The following is a 21,953-nucleotide window of genomic DNA, read 5'->3' as shown; positions in this document are numbered from 1 at the left end:
TCTGAAGCCAGTTGATATATAAGAAAAAGTTTTTGCCTGGAATACCCCTTTAAGGGTGTTTAGAGCGGGCTCTTGAATAAAGCCTGCTACATACCTGGCGGCACCCTGCTATTTTGAGTAGCCGAGGGCCACCGCTAATAGCCAGTGTGAAACAATCTCTGCTGCTGGTTAGTAACCTTTTTAAAGCTCATACAAGTATGATTGCTCATACAGTCTCATAGACTAAAAAATTGTAAAAAAAAATCTTTTTAGAAATTAACCCCCTCTAATAATGAAAATTTTAATCACATGCCTTTTCCCTTTTTCCAAATAAAAAACCTAAAATAAAAAAAAATTATCATTTAAACCTATTTGGTATCACAGTGGGCGGACTAGACTGAACTATTAAAATTGAAATATATTATTATTCATCCCATGCTGAATGGTGGAAACAAAAAAAAAAAAGCCATAATTGCGTTTTTTTTATCATATTTCAAAAATAACTGTAATAAAAAGCACAAAAAAGTCAGATTGATGCCATATTGTTACCTGATTAATTAATTGAAAAAATAATTGTTAGTTGCAGGTTTGGGAACATTTAATGTTTATTTTATTTTTTATTTTTTTAGCCTAACTTTGGATGTAGCCCTTTGCTCATTGTTGGGTATGAGGATGGCTCAGTAGCCCTATGGAATGTCTTGGAGCACAAGTTGATAAGTAGGTATATGTTCCACACGGAGCCTGTTATGAGCCTTGACTTTGACTGCGACAGTGCCAGAGGGGTCTCTGGATCGGCTGAGAATATACTGAATGTCTGGAGCCTTGATAAACAGCAGGACTTCAAGGTAAGAAGTTCCATTTTTTTGGTTTACGTTTCTTAATAAAATACTGCAGCCTGAAGAGTTCAATGAGTATCCACTTGTCAATTCATCACTGACTGGTTTCAATTCAAAGGTCCAGGCAGAGTTGTTTTCATGTGCCTTATTAAAGGGATTTTCCCACAAAGCACAGTTCGTAAAATCTCATGTGTACCACATACATCTATGTACAAGAATATAAATATGCAATTATTGCGTAAAAATGTCCTACATCGCTGTCCTGCTTTTCTCCCCATGGATCTGATCACTTCCTTGTTTTTTCTCTAAACTGTGACCCTGCAACATGCAGTTGTACTCAGTGGATGCCCCCGAGATGGTTATTTCCAAGGGCAACAGGGCAAAACAAAGAAGGCACATGGGGGAAGGCACAAACAGTACATTTTCAGAAATTCTTGTACATTAGGAAGATGTTTAGTTTCACATATTGGCCCAGATTTACTAAGAGTATTAGTGTGGAATGTTGTTTCCGACTTACATGATTCCACTCTAATTCCTATTAAGATTCACAGGTCAGGACAGTTTTTAGACCAGCTTTTTCTTGGTAGCAATTTTCACATGATTTTTTGTGATTTCAATAATGAAAAGATAGGGATGTGAGAACACGCTACTTTTCCATTTGACCTTGCCCCTTTCTGGCCGGCCATGCCCCTTTTTTTTTGTTTAAAGGTTTATTTTTACCCAATGTGCCAAAAAAAAAATATATAAATCTGTCACAGACACAATATTGTGCGTAACCCGACAAAAGCAGGTCAGGTTTACAATATAATAATATTCGTATTTATTATCGTACTAAAACCCCTTTTAAGCTTACTTTTTAAACTCATTTTGCTTATATGTCTCCTTAGAAACTTACAAATAAGTAAACCAGATTAAAAAAAAAAAAAATATATATATATATATATATATATGAATTTGCAAAATTGGGTGTCACTTTTTTACTAATTCCAGAATTCCAGTTAAATGCAGTTGCATATTATGAGTTGTGATGTTACAGCCTGGATGACGAATACATGTGGATAACATGGTTTTATTTCTGTTTCTCTGCTTTGTACTTCATCGCTTGCAGTATGGAGGCCTCTGCACAGCTGTAAGCAAATTTGTGACACTTGATCAGTTCCATGAGCTTTATCTCATAGTTTTTACCTAAATGGGCTTTAGTAACCATTAATAAAATAAATATATGTTCCTCCCACATAAATGATAGGGATTGGGAGCAATTTCAGTTTTCTTTTCCCACTCATCCATTAATAATGCAAAACAGATGTGGGAATGTTACATTCCAGGTACCTGAGCTAAAGACATAATGTAGAATCGACACAGTTCCTCACGGCTTTTGTTTTCCAGTAAGCAACCATTATAACAATAGGAGAACCTTAGGCTTCAGTCCAGTTGCAGTCCTGATAGAGGAAAACATTTTTGGATTCCAGCAAGCGCTAGACATACTGAAATATATTACCATAATAGCCAGCATCAGGATAGCCTCCATTATCACTGCTTGCAGAGGGTCAGGGCGGTGTACAGCCTGTTAAGCACAGATGTAATAGTGCACCTGAAACTTCTGAAGAGTCTCAACATCATGCTTGATAAAAATAAATTTAAAAAAATAAGAAAAATTTTGAATCCGTTTTGTTCTTTGTCTTAAGATTTACAAAGCTCAAGAACTTGTCAATCCTGGAATTGCTGATGTCAAAATACGTCAGGACAAGAAGATTTTGGCAACAGCTGGCTGGGACTATCGTGTTCGGATTTTTGGGTGGAAGAAAGTGAAACCATTAGCAGTTCTCCAATACCATTCTGCAACAGTGCACTGTGTGTCCTTTTCAGATCACATCATTCCTGAAGAAAGACTTCTGGCTGCCGGCTCAAAAGATCAGAGAATTAGCCTATGGTCAATATATTCCCAAACCTAAAAAAGCAGCAGGGTCTTTATTGTACATACTGTGTGTAGAAATTGCTAAAAGACACTTTAGTGAACCAAAGCTGCAGCTAATACGAAATCCCGGATTTCTGTTTCGTAGCACGTACATCTTTTATAATGTGTGGATGTTGATGTGTAAAGAGGTATCTTGAAATATTGATATACTTAAAGTTTAATTAGTTATGCCACAAAAAAAATTTCACCTATCCACAGGATATGTGCTAAATGTCTTATTGATTTACCCATCACTGGAACTCCCAACAATCATCATAACATGGGTCCCAAGCCCTGTGGTCAACCACAATAGGGTATTTAAATGGAGTAACAGGATGCATGCGTGACCATTGCTGTAACCTAACTCACTGTGGTCATGGATTCAGAAAGAACAGGGGCTTAGGACTCCCTTTCTAGTGATTATGCGGGTCCCAGTAATCATACAATTACCTATGTTTTATGAGATGATCCCTTTAAAGGAAAACTATCAGGCTGTTCACCCACACTAAACCCGATACACTGGGGGAATAGGATTCCATAATAGGACCTAAATTGGTCCAGTAGGTCCAGAGATACTGGCTTCTGAAGATCTGTTGCTGCATTCAGGGAATTGCGCACTGGAGGCCTCTGCCTCCCCGTGTCACATCCTAATACCGCCCCCGCTATTTCAATATTCATCCTAGTGACGTGGAGTCACAAGTCATGTGGGCGCAGTGCTCTCCCGGCAGAGCATATGCGCCGTAAGCTTTTCCCCCTGCTCTCACGTCCTCATGACGTGAGAGCTCTGAGTAATGCGAGCGTTCTGTGCAGGGTCACTGCGCATGCGCCAATCCCTCGCCACACCCGGAAGTTGGGAGTACCGAGGCTTCACTCATAGGTATGCAGTGCATTGAGAGCAGGGGAGAAAGCTTATGGTGCATGTGCTCTGCTGAAAGAGCGCTGCGCCCATGTGACTTTTGACTTCACGTCACTAGGATGTGGAGTTGAAGAATATGAATATTCAAAAATCGAGGGCAGTATTAGGACATGACACAGGGAGGCGGAGGTGGCCGGCCAGCAGGGCCACGTCTCCAGTGCGCAATTCCCTGAATGCAGCAACGGATCTTCAGGAGCCGGTATCTCAGGACCTACTGCACCAATTTAGGTAAATGCCCCCTCTATGGAATCCTGTTCACCCATTGGGTTTAGTGTGGGTAAACAGGCTGACAGTTTTCCTTTAATTTTGTTATATTATCCTTTATTGTAACAATGTATATGGGAAGTGCATAACCCTGAGTTTATATTTTTTCTGTACAGTGGAAAAATGGTTATAGGTCTATTTCATGAAAATAAGAAAACGTCATGAACTGTAGCCTCAATGTACTTGGAACTTTTAGATCACATGGCTCCTAGTGGAATTATTGGAGTACTTTGGTGCAATACAACTTATTCCCTATCCAAAGGATAGAGGATACGTTTTTGATAGCAGGGTGTCCGATCGCTAGGGGGTTCCCAGTGGTCAGACCCCCGCTATCAGATTTGGATAGGGGATATGTTGTACTACACTACAGTATTCCTTTAAGATCTACGTTCAGCAAGGTATTACCCTGATCTATAAAGAACTATTTCTGACTTAGCAGTTAAATGTTAATAGGTGTTATTGAAGAATGGTGTTATCTGCCAAAGGAACTCATGAGCCAAAGTTGTCAAAGAGCCAATCGCATTTTGGACACTGTGTTGTTGATGTAAAATCTTTACTCAAAAAACAGAGAACTAATATTTTAATTTTTTTCCATCCAAATTTTCAGTCCTACACAAGTATAGGAAAACTAGAAAATAAATTACTGAAAGGCACAATTTCCTCAGTTTATGTAGTAGTTGCCTTTTCCACAAGATCAAAGGACCAGAAGAGTGAAAGTCACAATGTGGGCTAAGCAAGCTGAAAACAATGGTATTACAAATTTGTGTAAAACTGCACAAGGCAACCTCTATCTCTAAAGGTGAGAGTATGGTAAAATTGGGAAATGAAAAAGGCTGTGCTCACATGTACATCCTCACCTCTGTTTATAGTGTAGCCATGACAGTTACCAATGCATTTGTAAAGTCTTTAGACCCTATCAATTTTTTCACATTATGTTATGATGCGACCTAAAATTTAAAGAAAAAAGTGGTGTTCCTCCATCATTCAGTGAAAACAGAACGTTAGAAATCTTTGCTATTGTATTGGAAAGGAAAAACTTAAATATTGCATGGGATAAGTATTCAGAACCTTTACTCAGCACTTAGTTGAAGCATCTTTGGCAGCTTCCAGACTTCTTGGGTATGATGGTGAAAGGTTTGCACTGCTGGATTTGGGGATTTTATGCCACTCTTATCTTAAGAACCTTTGAATCTTAGTCAAGTTGGATGGGGACCATCGGTGTACAGCCGTTTTAGGTCTCTCCAGAGAAGTCAGGGCCCTGGCTAGGGCACTCTAGGACATGTACAGAGTTGTCTCTAAGGCATTCCTGTGTTGTCTTACAGGTGCTTAGGGTCATTGTCTTGTTAGAAGGTTTAACTGCGGCCCAGTCTGAGATCTATGCTCCATTCAGCTTTCCCTCAAACCTGACCAGTCTCCCTGTCTCCACTGAAAAGCATCCCCACAGCATGATGCTGCCACCACCATGCTTCACTGCAAGGATGGTATTGGGCAGGTGATGAGCAGTACCTGGTTTCCTACAGACATGATGCTTAGAGGTCAAAACGTTTAAAGGGGTACTCGGCTGCAAACATCTTATCCCCTATCCAAAGCGTCAGGACCCCCGCGATCTCCGTGCTGGGAGTGGCAGCGTCAGGAACGCGGAAGCTTGCAGCTTTCGCATTCATGACTTCTCGCCACGCCCCCTCCATTCATGTCAATGGGAGGAGGCGTGACAGCCTCATGTAGCCGTCACCCCTTCTCCCATAAAAGTGAATGGAGCGGGCTTGCCAGCCGTCGGGCACAGAGCGGAGTTCGCCCTGTGCGCCTAATGACGGGGTGCCACACCGGAGATCGCGGGGGTCCACAGCGGCGGGACCTCCGCGATCTAACATCTTATCTCCTATCCTTTAGACAGGGGATAAGATGCTGGCGGCGGAGTACCACTTTAATCTTGGTTTTATCAGACTAGAGAATCATGTTTCTCACAGTCTGAGAGTCCTTTAGTTGCTTTCTTGCTTACTTCAGTCAGGCTTTCATGTGTCTCTTACTAAGTATAGGCTTTTTTTGGCCATTTTGCCTTAAAGCCTAGATGGAGGGCTGCAGCGACAGTTGACCTTCTGCAAGTTCCTCCCATCTGCACACAGGATCTTTGGAGTTGAGCCAAGTGACCATTGGCCATTTTGATCATCTCTCTTACCAAGCCTCTTCTCTCACAATTACTTAGTTTGGTGAGGAAGACAGCTCGATGAGGAGTCCCTGTTGTTCCAAACTTCTCCCTTTTAGCAATTATGGAGGCCACTGTGCGCTTGGGAGCTTTCAGTGTAGCAGAATACTTTTTGTACCCTTCTCTAGATCCGTGCCTTAACACAATTTTTTTTTTTTTAATCAACTGGTGCCAGAAAGTTAAACAGAGTTGAAAAAAATCTTAATCCTTCCAGTATTTATTAGCTGCTGAATACTACAGAGGAAATTCTTTTCTTTTTGGAACACAGAGCTCTCTGCTGACATCACGAGCACAGTGCTCTCTGCTGACACCTCTGTCCATTTTAAGAACTGTTGAGGGTAGGAGAAAATCCCCATAGCAAACAAATGCTGCTCTGGACAGTTCCTTAAATGGACAGAGATGTCAGCAGAGAGCACTGTGTTCCAAAAAGAAATTAATTTCCTCTGTAGTATTCAGCAGCTAATAAGTACTGGAAGTATTAAGATTTTTTAATAAAAGTAATTTAAAAAATCTCTTTAACTTTCTGGCACCAGTTGATTTAAAAAAGAAAAGTTTTACACCGGAGTACCGCTTTAAGTTTATCTAAAGTTCTGTATTTACATTAAATTATTTTTAATAACAAAATGTGAAAAAAAAGTTAAAGGGTCTGAAGACTTTCCAAAAGCATTGTATACCAGATCTGTTTTCAAATGGATTTCAATATTATCTTATTGACTATTGGTTACTGTCTGTGATCCTATACTTGGATTCTGATGATATTCTGACCACACCCCTCTTTTTGACTCCCATAATTGTCAATGTCAGATTAATTAATGTATATCCAGAGTGTATGTGTTATACAGAAGACATTTTTATAGCTGTTCTAAACATGCTCGTGGGGATAGATATAACGTTTGCTCTCATCATGACATATGAAGAAAATGAAGATCCCTTATTGACATTCTCCACACATTACATGATCAGCCTTTGAGCACTGACAGATATCAGGTCATTAGTCATAGCAGCGTTCACAAGGCTAGGTCAGAGCACATTAGCATACTAATTATCAAACAAGTAATTACAATAAAAACCAACTAATCGGTCCAAGAGCTAGAGTAACAAGTTCTTACAGATCCAGTTAGATCAGATGTTGTTTTGTCAATTTATTGAGGGCAACGTTTTATTGCCACCACAAAGTGATGTTGGAATACTAAATTCTGTTAAATTGTAACTTTCATTTTCCATGCGGCTGAGTGCTGTTTTTTTCCTGCTGTTTTATCTTCACTAAAGCCAAACTCCATAGAAAGTCTATGGGCCTGAATATTCAGAATCACCATTTTTTTCACCTATTCAGATATAACAGCAGTTTGTGGGGAGAACTACATAGGGACAGATTCCTTTTAAAAGCCAATGAGTGACCTCAGGACATATCTGGAAAGTTCCCAGTTTCTCATCAATAACTCATACTTTTTTGTATTATATTACATTTTATGTAAGTAGTGAAGCACAATACCGTATGAACATGCGCTTACTGATACCTATTAATACAATACGTTATAAATATCTAATTTATGCTAGACATTATAGTGGTTATCCAGAGATATCGTGTTTCCCCGAAAATAAGACACTGTCTTATATTTATTTTTATTTAAAAAGACACACCATGGTTTATTTTCAGGGGATGTCTTATTTTTATTATGATAAGTACGGGCATGGGCATATGAAATAAAGGGAATGACTATATGAAATTAATATATCCACGATAGCCATTATCTTCATTTGCCCATTCCCCTCATTTTTATTCCTCTTCTATCCTCATTTTTATTCCTCCTCATTCCATATGGTGTCAACGGCCGGAGGATGTGGATCCGCTGGACCTGTGTGGACAATGACTGAACCGTATCAGGGAGCGCAGTCTAAGGTGCCGCTGGTTTTCATCAGATACAGCAAAAGAAAGAATGTTGGAGTCATTTGTAGAAAAAAGATATGACAATCTTTATTGAAATAGGAAAGTCTAAAACAGTCTAAAATACAGTGATGATTAAAGGGGTATTCCAGGCCAAAACTTTTTTTTATATATCAACTGGCTCCGGAAAGTTAAACAGATTTGTAAATTACTTCTATTAGAAAATCTTAATCCTTCCAATAGTTATTGGCTTCTGAAGTTGAGTTGCTGTTTTCTGTCTAACTGCTTTCTGATGACTCACGTCCCAGGAGCTGTGCAGCTCCTATTGGGATATTTTCCCATCATGCACAGCTGCCGGGACGTGACGTCATCATTAAGCAGTTAGACAGAAAACTTGAGAAGCTAATAACTATTGGAAGGATTAAGATTTTTTAATAGAAGTAATTTACAAATCTGTTTAACTTTCCGGAGCCAGTTGATATATAAAAAAAAGTTTTTGCCTGGAATACCCCTTTAATACACAGAGGAATCTAGCAGCAAGGAGAATAAGCGGGGTGATTCCCAATTTACGGGTAATTAATGTAAAATTATCATGCACAGCAATGTTCACAACATACACCACAATTGTAAAGTATAAGAAAGTAGTCAAATAAATATTAGTGGTAGCATGAAGGCTAATAAACTAATAGCCATGTATATGGAACAAGCATTGCCAGTAGGTGGTAACCATAATTAATGAGAGTACTGCAGGTAGTTGCAGCATAGTATAAAATCACAGTAATATAAATCTAGCAGGTTACCTACAAGTAAGCACCCAGGGGACACCCACAGGAGTGGCTTATTTTTTGGAAAACACAGTAGAAGTTTTAAAATATGGCTTTGGGTGGGATAAAAATAAGAGCCACGCTAACCTCTCCCAACCAACGCTTTCTGTCCAAATGCCCTTCTCTTCCTGGTTCCTGTGACGCATCATCCCAACAGGATTTGCCCTATTCAGCCCATTTCTGGCAGCAGTGGTGACCCACCTAGACTAATGATTGGCGGAGGGGGCAGTTACTGTGGGGTCGACACATAACAGGAACAAGGAAGAACCAATGATTAGCGGATGTACTGACGGCAGCTGGAAGGGATCAGGGCAAGTTAGTATGATTTTTATACCACCCCCAGCCATATTTGAGATTAGTTTATCCCCAGAAAACCCATTATAGATTTGTATATGTTTTATTACTACAGTGGGGATCAAAAGTTTGGGCACCCCAGGTAAAAATTTGTATTAATGTGCATAAAGAAGCCAAGGAAAGATGGAAAAATCTCTAAAAGGCATCAAATTACAGATTAGACATTCTTATAATATGTCAACAAAAGCTAGATTTTATTTCCATCATTTACACTTTCAAAATAACAGAAAACAAAAAAATGGCAGAATTTATAGCATGCATTGCCCCCTTTGCAAAGCTGAGACCTGTCAGTGTCATGGATTGTTCTCAATCATCATCTGGGAAGACCAGGTGATGTCAATCTCAAAAGTTTTAAATGCCCAGACTCATCTGCCCTTGCCCCAACAATCAGCACCATGGGTTCTTCAAGCAGTTGTCTAGAAATCTGAAACTGAAAATAGTTGACGCTCACAAAGCTGTAGAAGGCTATAAGAAGATAGCAAAACGTTTTCAGATGTCAATATCATCTGTTCGGAATGTAATTAAGAAATGGCAGTCATCAGGAACAGTGGAAGTTAAAGCAAGATCTGGAAGACCAAGAAAAATATCGGACTGAACAGCTCGCAGGATTGTGAGAAAAACAATTCAAAACCCACGTTTGACTGCACAATCCCTCCAGAAAGATCTGTCAGACACTGGAGTTGTGGTACACTACTCCAATATAAAGAGATACTTGTACAAATATGGTATTCATGGAAGAGTCATCAGAAGAAAACCTCTTCTACATGCTCACCACAAAAATCAGCGTTTGAACATTGCAAATGAACATATAGACAAGCCTGATGCATTTTGGTAACAAGTTCTGTGGACCGATGAGGTTAAAATTGAACTTTTTGGCCGGAATGAGCAAAGGTACATTTGGAGAAGAAGGGGAACAGAATTTCATGAATAGAACCTCTTTCCAACTGTTAAGCATGGGGGTGGATCAATCATGCTTTGGGGTTGTATTGCAGCCAGTGACACAGGGAACATCTCACGAGTAGAAGGAAAAATGGATTCAATAAAATTTCAGCAAATTTTGGATGCTAACTTGATGCCATCTGTGAAAAAGCTGAAGTTAAAGAGAGGATGGCTTCTACAAATGGATAATGATCTTAGACACACCTCGAAATCCATGGGGGATTACATCAAGAGGCATAAACTGAAGGTTTTGCCATGGCCATCACAATCTCCTGACCTCAACATAATTTGAAAATATATGGATAGACCTTAAAAGAGCAGAGCGTGACAGACAGCCCAGAAATCTCAAAGAACTGGAAGACTTTTGTAAGGAAGAATGGGCAAAGATGCCTCAAACAAGAATTGAAAGACTCTTGGCTGGCTACAAAAAGCGTTTACAAGCTGTGATACTTGCCAAAGGGGGAAGTACAAGATATTAACTCTGCAGGGTGCCCAAACTTTTGCAGACGCCATTTTTTTTTTGGTTTCTGTTATTTTGAAATTGTAAATGATGGAAATAAACTCTAACTTTTGTTGACATATTATAAGAATGTCTAATCTGTAATTTGATGCCTTTTTGGAGATTTTTCCATTTTTCCTTGGCTTCTTTATGCACATTAATACAAATTTTTACCTGGGGTGCCCAAACTTTTGATCCCCACTGTACTTGCACATTGAGAAGCCATTGCTTTGTAAATGCTTTTGTTACTCTTTTAGGAAACTCTAGAATATGACGTATAAGATATATAGGTAATAGTAAATCTTGATCCACCTGATGAGAGGACATATCATCTGGGCTTTATGCACCACACTGGTGCCAATATCAACCTTTCTTTATTATGTTGGTAATCTTTGAACATTTACGGAACATTGGAAGTCATATCTGTGAACAAACCTAATGATGTTTTATAACCATAAATTTGTAATAAAACTGCTGAAAACTATTGTGACCAGCAATGTATGTTTGGCTTCCAGTAATGGTATATTAATGGTCGGAATTGCCATTTTAACTAGATTTTTGACTAGGTTCACCACCTCTGTTCCCTACACAGCCGGCACATGATCTGCTGTTTTTAAACACAGGACATTTTTCAGCTGCTTTCTTTTCCAAAACCAATAACAAGGTAAAATAGGTCCTTGGAATCCATGTGTAAAAATGTAATTTGCGTGTAAAACTCCAGCTCTTTGGGCAAACTGCCAGTCAAGCAGCATGTAGTTCCCAGACCAGATGGCAACATCAATATTCCTTTGTGAGCTGCAAGCTTGCTGTGCTGAGCTACTGCAGAGGGGTGTAAATTTGCTCCCAAAACATTTGGCTGGCCTTGCCTGTTTATAAATTTTATCACTCTTTAATTAAATAGACTTGCTGGATTTGTTTTATTTGGATTTCTCAAGCAGTCCTTTCCATTGCGTGGGATATGCCAGTGCAGCATGCTAAAGTCCCTATTATCTTTTTATTTCCTGAATTTGGCTTAAGCTATTAAACTAAAATATCTGAATTGTTTGTGTTTTTGCTCATGAAGCAAAAAAAAATGTTATTGAAAAATTGTTCCTGGTTTCATTGTAACAGCAAGCGGTAATGGATTAAAACACTTGCGCGTTTCGTTAAGTCCTTTGTCAAAGGACTTAACAAAACGTGTCAGTGTTTTTATTCATAATCGCTTGCTGTTACATGCTTTTTATCTCTACGGAGCTGGAATAAAGACTTTATACTTTTAGTACTCTGGATGTGCTGGATATTTTCCTCATGAGACTTCTCCTAGAGGTGGATCTTTCCTATGTGCTACTCTATCAGTGTTCGTATAAAGGAACTTTCACGTGACCCAGTCATTAGGAGTAGAGATAAGTGAACCTAATCATTGGTGGTGGATTCCATCTTTCTAAAATAAGCAGTTCTGGTTTTCATGTGCTTTTCAAAGTCCTCAGATTCTCTGGAAAAGTCATACCAGACTATTCCAGTGTATGGGAATATTTTGAAAAGCACATGAAAAATCGAGCTCCTTTTTCTAGATAGAACTAATCTAACACTGATGCTCTCGGTTCGGTTTTGGTGTTTCATCCTGTACATTCATGTCGGAATGTAAGTGAATGATCACTCAAGCAAATGTGTTCAACTCCATTAACATTGGCTGCACATCCCCTGTTAACATGGGGACATGTGCTGCCAAGAAACAATTAAAGGGGTTTTCCAGGATTACAATAACAGAACAGATTTTAGCAAAAACAGCACTATGCCTGTCCTCAGATTGTGTGTGGTATTGCAGCTCTCTTCCATCGAAGTGAATAGAGCCAAGTTGTAATACCACACACAACCTTACAACAGGTGTGGTGCTGTCTTTCAAAGAAATCAACTTTGTTGTTCTATTCCTTTTTTTTTTAGGTCTGCACAAAGGAGACAATCCGCTGGGGACCCCCGCAATCTCCCTGCTGCATTCGTTGTTCGTTTAAAGCGTCAGGTGCAGCGCCGAAGGCTTGTGGCGTCACGGCCACACAGCCTCAATGCAAGTCTATGGGAAGGGCGTGACGGCCATCACGCCCCCTCCCATAGACTTGCATTCAGTGGGCGTGAGTGTGACATCACGAGCGGGGCGGGACCGTGACATCACGAGCCTCTGCCCCTCATTGCCAGTCATCCGGCACAGAGTGAAGTTCGCTCCATGCACTGGATGTCTGGGGTGCCGCAGCAGAGATCGCGGCGGGACCCCCACAATCAGACATCTTAACTCTCCTTTGGATAGGGTATAAGATGTGTAGGAGAGGAGTACCCCTTTAGGTTAGTTGTTTATCTTGATGGATATTGTAAATTAAACATTGTTTTGAAAAATCAGAAAACCCATTAATACATTTAAAAAAACAAAATTGGCATTATTTTCTGTACTTAAATCAGTGTTAACTATTTCCTATTTTCTGTATTTTCTATTTCCTATTTATGTCAAACTATCTTGGGGATTGAGTTTTCCCACCAAGAGAAAATATATATATATATATATTACATTATTGAAATTGCAAAATCATTTTTCTCCTCTGAAATAGCTTTTCGAGTGTTCTCCTAGGTCAGAATAATGACCACTGTCTGTCCTGTTCCTTGGAAAAACCTTTTCCGTGAGTTTTGATGGCATGCAGACTTGGCATCACACTAAATAGAGACATTGAATTTCTGCCTGTATTATCTCAAGAGTGCATCTGTTTCAAACTATCTTTCTCCAACTTGCAGGAAAGGGAATTGAACCAAAGAATTTTTTTTTTGTGCAGAAATAAAAGAAATATGTGAGGAAGTGTCGAAAAATAGCAGTCTATTACAATCTATTATAATCTCTCTACTCATGCAGCTTGTCTCTTGCTAAACCTGATGACCCTCCATAAATAATGTTTAGCAGAGCTTTGTCCGCTTGAAATGTTCTGCTCCAAACTATGGATGGTTTTCTTCATGCATTTTGGACGATAATTGTCCCTAATTTTCTTCTTTCCTGCATCTAAGTCTGAAAGATGATCCCAATAACAGTATAGTCTGAAGACTGTTATGATATAGTAATTTATTGTACTGTATCTTGAACAGCATATTTAGAACAGGCTATCTATGTAACACTTAGTGTGGTTAAAGGGGTACTCCACCCCTAGACATCTTATCCCCTATCCAAGGAATAAAGGATAAGATGTCTGATCGCGGGTGTCCCACCGCTGGGGACCCCCACCATCTCCCTGCTGCACCCGATATTAGTTTAGAGCGTCGGGTGCAGTGCAGGAGGCTCTTGATGTATCGGCCATGCTCCCTCAATGCCAGGCCCCCATCATGGCCATGCCCCCTTAATGCAAGTCTGTGGGAGGGGGCATGACGTCACAGGCCTCCTCCCCGCATTGCCAGTCATCCAGCATGGAACAAAGTTTTCTCCGGGCATAGGATGTCTGGGGTGCCGCAGCCGAGATCGCGGGACCCTTGCACTTAAGCATCTTATCCCCTATCCTTTGGATAGGGGATAAGATGTCTAGGGGCAGAGTACCCCTTTAAGTGTATTTTGTCTTTCAAAACGTCAGTTAATATTGCAAAGAAAAAATACCTTGATTTTAAAGCGCAACCACAGTAGTAACCAAGGTGAAACTCAAAATGTATACAGTAAATAGTTATATAGAAGTTACTTCGAAGTTATATGGCCTTTTTTCCAAAGTTTTAAAAGGAAGTGCAAATTTTTTGGTCATAGTTGAATTTTCTTTTTAATAAATTCATTGTAAAACTGTTTTTCTTTCCGACTATTGTATCAATAGCGAAATGACTAGATTCTCAAGAATGTATGCTTTTGAATGTTTTCCAGGCCATACGGTTACACTTCCCTAGTCTCCCTCTTCCTTGGAGCTCCCTTGCACCAGTCACTATATAGGTGCATTTACAGCTGTTCAGGTAAGAAAGCCTGCGGGAGCACTAAGATTAGAGGAGAGGTACATATGGCACAGAATGATATAGTGGGGATGAGGGCGTTTGGGAGAACTCACAGCAGATTTGTCTGTTTCTTCCTGACTACTCTTCCCTCTTTGAGCATATCTACCGAGCATCCTTCAGGCCGGTAGTAGGTAAAAGTTCATAACCCTGCTAATGTGGAGTCTATAGGCTCGACCTTAATCCTCTTTATATTCCACCACTGGCAGCGCTTCCCTTTAGTGCTAGAGAAGCACTCGGTACACCTCCAGTATTATTATTAGCATGAGTTCCTGGCTTACATTTACAAGGCTTTTTTCTAGGCTATACTATATTATGTCCCTCTTGGTGGTCGCATACCCTATTTTTCACCTTGCCCCCACTCCCCTCTTTTGTTTTTTAATGCTGTGATTTAAGGATATACACGCAACAATACACAGCAGATTATATTTATTAAAGGGGTACTCCACTGGAAAACATTTTTTTTCCAATCAACTGGTGCCAGAAAGTTAAATAGATTTGTAAATTACTTCTATAAAAAAAATCTTAACCCTTCCAGTACTTATCACCTGCTGTATGTTCCAGAGGAAGTTCTTTTCTTTTTGAATTTCCCTTCTGTCTGACCACAGTGCTCTCTGCTGACACCTCTGTCCATTTTAGGAACTGTCCAGAGTTGGAGCAAAACCCCAGAGCAAACCTATCCTGCTCTGGACAGTTCCTGACATGGACAGAGGAGTCAGCAGAGAGCACTGTGGTCAGACAGAAAGGAAATTCAAAAAGAAAAGAACTTCCTCTGTAGTATACAGCGACTGATAAGTACTGGAAGGATTAAGATTTTTTTACTAGAAGTAATTTACAAAACGGTTTAACTTTCTGCCACCAGTTGATAAAAAAAAAAAAAATTCCAGATGAGTACCCCTTTAAATAAAGAGTATATGCATTGAGTTTGCTACTCTGACACTCTGAACATTCTTTCTGCTTCATGGCACGTGTTAAGTCGTGAGTTTTGCCTATGTTTAGCCAAATTTATAGACAATCAGTCCTCTGTAATATTGTAATATATCAATTCATTCATACCATGAAACAACAAAAAGCTGTCAAAAGTTTATAAATAACCTTATTCCTTTCCAGCTAAGATACATTCTTGTTGGTTTGGATCATGGTTTTTGATCAGAGGTAGGTTTATGTTTTGTTAAACAAATTGTGTATTATTCACATTGCAATGACAGAACACTAGTGGCGGATTTAACTTTTATGTGCTAATGTTCCAACCTATTGCATAGCATGTTATTGCCAATGTTTTACAAAAATGTGATTTAGTAAATGACCTGTATAGGGTGCCTAGCCATCTGACTTCTACTATATTGTCGGTCAGTCTGCTTTAACCTGAGGCCGTCCAATTCTTGTGAAACTACAGATCGCAGCATGCCTTTAGACCCTGTTCAGAGCCACAGGTTGCACACCACTGATGTAGGTTTTCTAAGCAAGTACATTGTGTGGTATCTTTGTGTAGTTGTGTGTATATGTAATTTACTAACAATAATTGCTTTTACTAGCTGAATTTTTCGAGGTTATGCTCGGAACTATGAACTTAATGCTTACAGGTAAAGTTATTACACTATCTGTTGAGGGGAGGGATATAGTAAGTAAACAGTCAGTTCTGGAAGTTGAAGTACTGAAAGCAGGAAAAATGGGCAAGCATCTCAGTAATTTTGACAAGGGCCAAATTGTGACGTGGACTTTGTCAAAGCATCCACATAACTACAGATTTTGTGTAGTGTTCCCAGAATGCAGCGGCTACTTCCAACCAGAAGGGAAGAACCACTGTTGTACCGGTGACAGGGTCATGCGTGCCCAAACTGTTGTACATGGAGGCTTTAGATAACTCATCTTGTCTGAGCTCATCTCATGGAACACAAATTGCTGAAAAAGTAAATTCTTGCTAGAATAGAAAACTGTTGACATTGAGTAGAAATAAAAAGCTGTCTTTAATCGCTTTTAATATATTTTTTAGGGTATACAAAGTGACCAAAAATACGCAATTCTTGACTTTGGTATTTTTTTATGTTTATACCATTGACCGTACGGTTTAATTAACATATTTTTATAGTTCAGATATTTAACCTTTTAAGGACACCGGGTGTATGCATACGCCCGTGGGAATTCCGGTCCCCGCCGCTAGCCGGTTGGGGACCGGGATGCCTGCTGAAATCATTCAGCAGGCATCCCAGCACCTCGCCGAGTGGGGTCCTGAGACCCCCCCCCATGTCAGCGATTTTCTGCCAATTCAGACATGCGATTTTCTGCTATTCCAGGCTGATCGGGTCTCTGGTGACCCGATCACCTGAAAAATAGGGATGATCGGAGCTGTCAGTGACAGCCCTGATCATCCTGAGGGATAGGAGCGAGGTCACAGTGCTGCAATCTCCTCCTATCCCCTGCCATTGGACAGAACTGATTCTGACCAATGGCAGGGCAGGACAGTGGGTTGCCATGGCAACCACCCTGTTCTGCCCACCCCTGGATGTCGAGGGGAACGTGGGGAGAAGATGGAGGCCGGTACCTGTAGGAGAAGATGCCTGGGGACCCCCGATCTTCGCTGGAGACTGCTGGATCCTGCATTAGGTAGGGAAACTACGATGGGGGGGGGGGGAATGAAAGTGAAACTCTGTCTTGGCATGCTGGGAGTTGTAGTTTTGCAACATCTGGAGGGTCACAGTTTGGAGACCACTGTTACAGTGGTGCCCAAACGGCAGCCCTCCAGATGTTGCAAAACTACAACTCTCAGCATGCCTAGACTGCCCAGGCATGCTGGGAGTTGTAGTTCTGTAATATCGGTTCCTTCAGAGTTTGCAATTTTCTTGAAATTTTTGAAAATTGCTGCTCTACTTTGAAGCCCTCTAATTTTTTCAAAAATATGTCCATTTTATGATGCCAACATAAAGTGGACATATTGTATCTATATATATAAAACTCAGCGTGTGTGTGTGTATGTATGTATGTGTGTATGTTCCAGCATCACGTCCAAACGGCTAAAGATATTAACATGAAACTTGGCACACATGTTAATTATATGTCAACAACAAACATAGGATAGCTGATTTAACCCTTACCCACCCCGATTTGCCAGGGCGGGGTTTATGTTTAAAGTCCCATGCAAATCAATGGGAAATGTATGTTCCCACATAACTTCCGTACAGCTGGCAATATTTCAATTCCTGGTACACATATTACGGTCAGGATAGGAGGACGGGATAGGAGGTCGAGATAGATGGACTTGATAGGAGGACGGGATAGGAGATTGGGATAGGAGGTCGAGATAGGAGGTCGTGATAGGAGTAGGGGATATGAGGATGGGATAGGAGGTCAGGATAGGAGGTCGAGATAGGAGGTTGGGATAGATGGATTGGATAGGAGAACTGGATAGGAGGTCGGGAGAGGAGTTCTGGATAGGAGGACGGGATAGGAGGTAGGGATAGGCGGTCAAGATAGGAGGACGGGATAGGAGGTCGAGATATGAGGACGGGATAGGAGGTCGAGATAGGAGGACGGGATAGTTGGTTGAGATATGACAACAATATATGAGGACGGGATATGAAGTCAAAACTTCCTCCTTTGCTTATTTTCCTTCCCATCAAGGATTAGGAAGGAAAAACCGGGCAATGCCGGGTACTCAGCTAGATTGTGAATAAAAATGAAATTTATTGGGAATGTCCATTTTCCTTACAAGTAGAGAGCTTCAAAGTTAGAAAATGCAAAATTTTCAAAATTTTCATGAAATTTTGGGATTTTTCACCAAAAAATGATGCAAGTAACGTTGAAAATTTACCACGAAAATAAAGTAGAATATGTCACGAAAAAACTATCTCAGAATCAGAATATTTGGTAAAAGCATTTTCGAGTTATTAATTCGTAAATCGACGGTGGTCAGAATTGCGAAAAAGGGCTCAGTCCTTAAGGTGAAAAAGGGCTGCGTCCTTAAGGGGTTAAGCACACAGCAATACCTCATATGTTTATGTTTATTTTTGTAAAAATTTTTATGGAAAAGGGTTTTTTTAATAGGGAAGGGGTTTACATATTAACTAATTAAAAAACATGTTTTTTTTTGTTTGTTTTTTGCACCATTTCGAGTCCCCATAGAGGACTATTACATGCAATGCTTGGATTGCATACACTGTTCAATGTTTTCCATAGCATTGCTCAGTGTTATCGGTGCTTGATATGGCTGACTGGAGCACAAGAGCACTGATCGGAAGGCGAGGAGGCAGGTAAGGGCCCTCCCGCCATCCTTTCAGCTGATCGAGACACTGCAGTTTCACTGCTGTGGTCCTGAACAGCCAGGATTGTGTTTTTTTGGTTGTTTTTTTTACATTTTGGACACTGCAGTCAACTTTAAATGTAATGTCTAAGGGGATAATGCCGGGCATCACTGCTCATAGCCACCGGGACCAACCCGCTATGATGCTCCTGTTTTATTTGTACATGTCAAAATTGTGAAATTTGTTATTACTCCCAGAGGTGCATAATGTCTTATTTACTTATTTATTTACTTATTATCATGTTTTATTATACATAATACAAATTAAGTTTTTAGATTTTTACTTATGTCATATTACAGTCACATAGCTCACATCAGATTGTAAATAAACTATGCTGTGGACTACAAGCAGAATTTTGATAAAACATTTTTGCAAAGCTGCTACGGTAAGCGTTGATTTATAAATGGATAAGCTTGTAAGTAAATTTATAAATAACCTTTTAAGGACCAGGCCAATGTTTTTTTTTTTTTTACCTCCTCTCCCTATAGCTATAACTCTGTTTTTTTTTTTACTTTATTCTTTTTTATATTGGTCCCCTTAGAGGACTTTTAGGATAAATCATTAGATTCCACATACAAATCAATGCAGTTATATTTCACTGCTGTTGTGAAACGGCAGTGTGACGTCTTTCCAAGGAGAATAGCGGGAGGAAAAAAACATCATGCAACATCCCGCTAGAAAACAATGGCACCTGACGGACCCTATCAATGGTAAATGGCTCTATCAATTGTAGATCCCGGGCAGTGATGGAAGGAGAGGTACCATTACAATGGATTTTCAGAAGCCTTTTTAAACATAAAAGAAGCAATCTGGTTGGTATGGGCAACTGGTCAACATTTCCTCGCCATAGGTTATCTTCTACAATGTGTATTTGACCATAATAAACACCTATAAAGTTTGCCTAAAACTAAATAATGTATCTTAACCAGAGACCAAATAAGATGTTTGATTAGTATACTATAGGCTAACTCTTGTATATTGAACTCTGGGCTTCTTTAATGTATGCGCCACCAATTCTTAATGCGCCACCAATTCTACTTTGTAATGACGTCAGTCATTTTACCCAAAAATCTACGGCGAAATGGAAAAAAAATTATTGTGCGACAAAAATGAAGAAAAAATGCCATTTTGTAACTTTTGGGGGCTTCCGTTTCTACACAGTACATTTTTCGGTAAAAATTACATCATATCTTTATTCTGTAGATCCATACGATTAAAATGATACCCTACTTATATAGGTTTGATTTTGTCGTACTTCTGGAAAAAATCATAACTACATGAAGGAAAATGTATACGTTTAAAATTGTCATCTTCTGACCCCTATAACTTTTATATTTTTCCGCGTATGGTGCGGTATGAGGGCTCATTTTTTGCGTCGTGATCTGAAGTTTTTAGTGGTACTATATTTGTATTGTTCAGACTTTTTGATCGCTTTTTATTCATTTTTTCCTGATATACAGTGGGGATCAAAAGTTTGGGCACCCCAGGTAAAAATTTGTATTAATGTGCATAAAGAAGCCAGGGAAAGATGGAAAAATCTCCAAAAGGCATCAAATTACAGATTAGAGATTCTTATAATATGTCAACAAAATTTAGATTTTATTTCCATGATTTACAATTTCAAAATAACAGAAAACAAAACAAATGGAGTCTGCAAAAGTTTGGGCACCCTGCAGAGTTAATATCTTATATTATCTTATATAATATCTTTGGCAAGTATCACAGCTTGTAAACGCTTTTTGTAGCCAGCCAAGAGTCTTCCAGTTCTTGGAGATTTCTGGGCTGTCTGTCACGCACTGCTCTTTTAAGGTCTATCCATAGATTTAAAACCTTTGAGATTGACATCACCTGGTCTTCCCAGATGATTGAGAACAATCCATGACACTGGCAGGTCTCAGCTTTGCAAAGGGGGCAGTGCATGCTATAAATTCTGCAGGGTGCCCAAACTTTTGCAGATGTAATTTTTTTGTTTTCTGTTATTTTGAAAGTGTAAATGATGGAAATAAAATCTAACTTTTGTTGACATATTATAAGAATGTCTAATCTGTAATTTTATGCCTTTTGGAGATTTTTCCATCTTTCCTTGGCTTCTTTATGCACATTAATACAAATTTTTACCTGGGGTGCCCAAACTTTTGATCCCCACTGTAAAAATAGACCAAAAATACACTATTTTGGACTTTGGAATTTTTTTGCGCTTACGCCACTGATCGTGCAGTTTAATTATATATTTTTATCATTCTGACATTTCCGCACTCGGCGATACCACATATGGTTATTTTTATTTACACAGTTTTGTTTTGTTTTTTAAATGGGAAAAGGGGGGTGATTCAAACTTTTATTAAGGAAGAGGTTAAATGATCTTTATTCACTTTTTTTTCCACTTTTTTTTTGCAATGTTATAGCCCCCATAGGGGCCTATAACACTGCATTAACTGTTCTTTTACATTGATCAATGGTTTCTCATAGGAAACCATTGCTCAATGATTCTGTCGCTTGACTGCTCATGCCTGCATCTCAGGCACTAAGCAGTCATTCGGCGATCGGACAGTGAGGAGGAATGTAGTGGCGGTGCCAAACAGCCCCGTGAGCTAACCGGCAGCATTTTACTTTCACTTTAGACGCGGTGATCAGCTTTGAACCCCGTGTCTAAAGGGTTAATAGCATGCGGAACCGCGATCACTGCCGCGCGCTATTAGCCATGGAGCGGACTCAGGGCGTACAGGTAGGCCCTAAGTTCTTAAAGAGTTAAAGGGATTATCCAACATAAGGTGACTTAAAGCGTACCTGTCAGATCACCCAAAAAATAATATTTTTTATATGTTGCTCAGTATCTCATCCTGATCATGTACATATCTATTTTTACGTGTCTATGACCTATATTTCTCTCAGAATTTGTTTTATTTCTGAATTGCCTTAATGTTGTTTACCAGAAGCAGGGGGTGGGTCCCTTTCTTCTCCTCAGGTGATAACCACTCCCCCTCCCTCACTCTCCTCAGTCACTGTTCTTGGGAGTGAGCATCTGTAACCCTT

At 39.7% G+C, this 21,953-nt stretch overlaps 1 protein-coding gene across 2 annotated transcripts in view; it reads left to right on the top strand.

The window, feature by feature from the left end:
* The window catches only part of GNB1L (G protein subunit beta 1 like), a 47,744-nt gene extending 39,526 nt beyond the window's left edge, over positions 1 to 8,218 (top strand). Inside the window, exons 6-8 of one of the 2 annotated variants that reach the window (XM_056532379.1) lie at positions 609 to 824; positions 1,924 to 1,944; positions 2,501 to 8,218. In XM_056532379.1, the coding sequence (XP_056388354.1) occupies positions 609 to 824; positions 1,924 to 1,944; positions 2,501 to 2,767 (504 nt within the window). In that variant the 3' untranslated portion in view covers positions 2,768 to 8,218. The remainder of the gene's footprint in view (positions 1 to 608; positions 825 to 1,923; positions 1,945 to 2,500) is intronic. The other variant, XM_056532381.1, reaches the window with a different exon arrangement.
* Positions 8,219 to 21,953: the final 13,735 nt, after the last annotated feature.

Source organism: Hyla sarda, chromosome 1 (assembly GCF_029499605.1).
Source record: "Hyla sarda isolate aHylSar1 chromosome 1, aHylSar1.hap1, whole genome shotgun sequence".
NCBI lineage: Eukaryota > Metazoa > Chordata > Amphibia > Anura > Hylidae > Hyla > Hyla sarda.
Note: the sequence above shows the minus strand (reverse complement) of the source record. Positions and strands in the feature narration are given on the sequence as shown.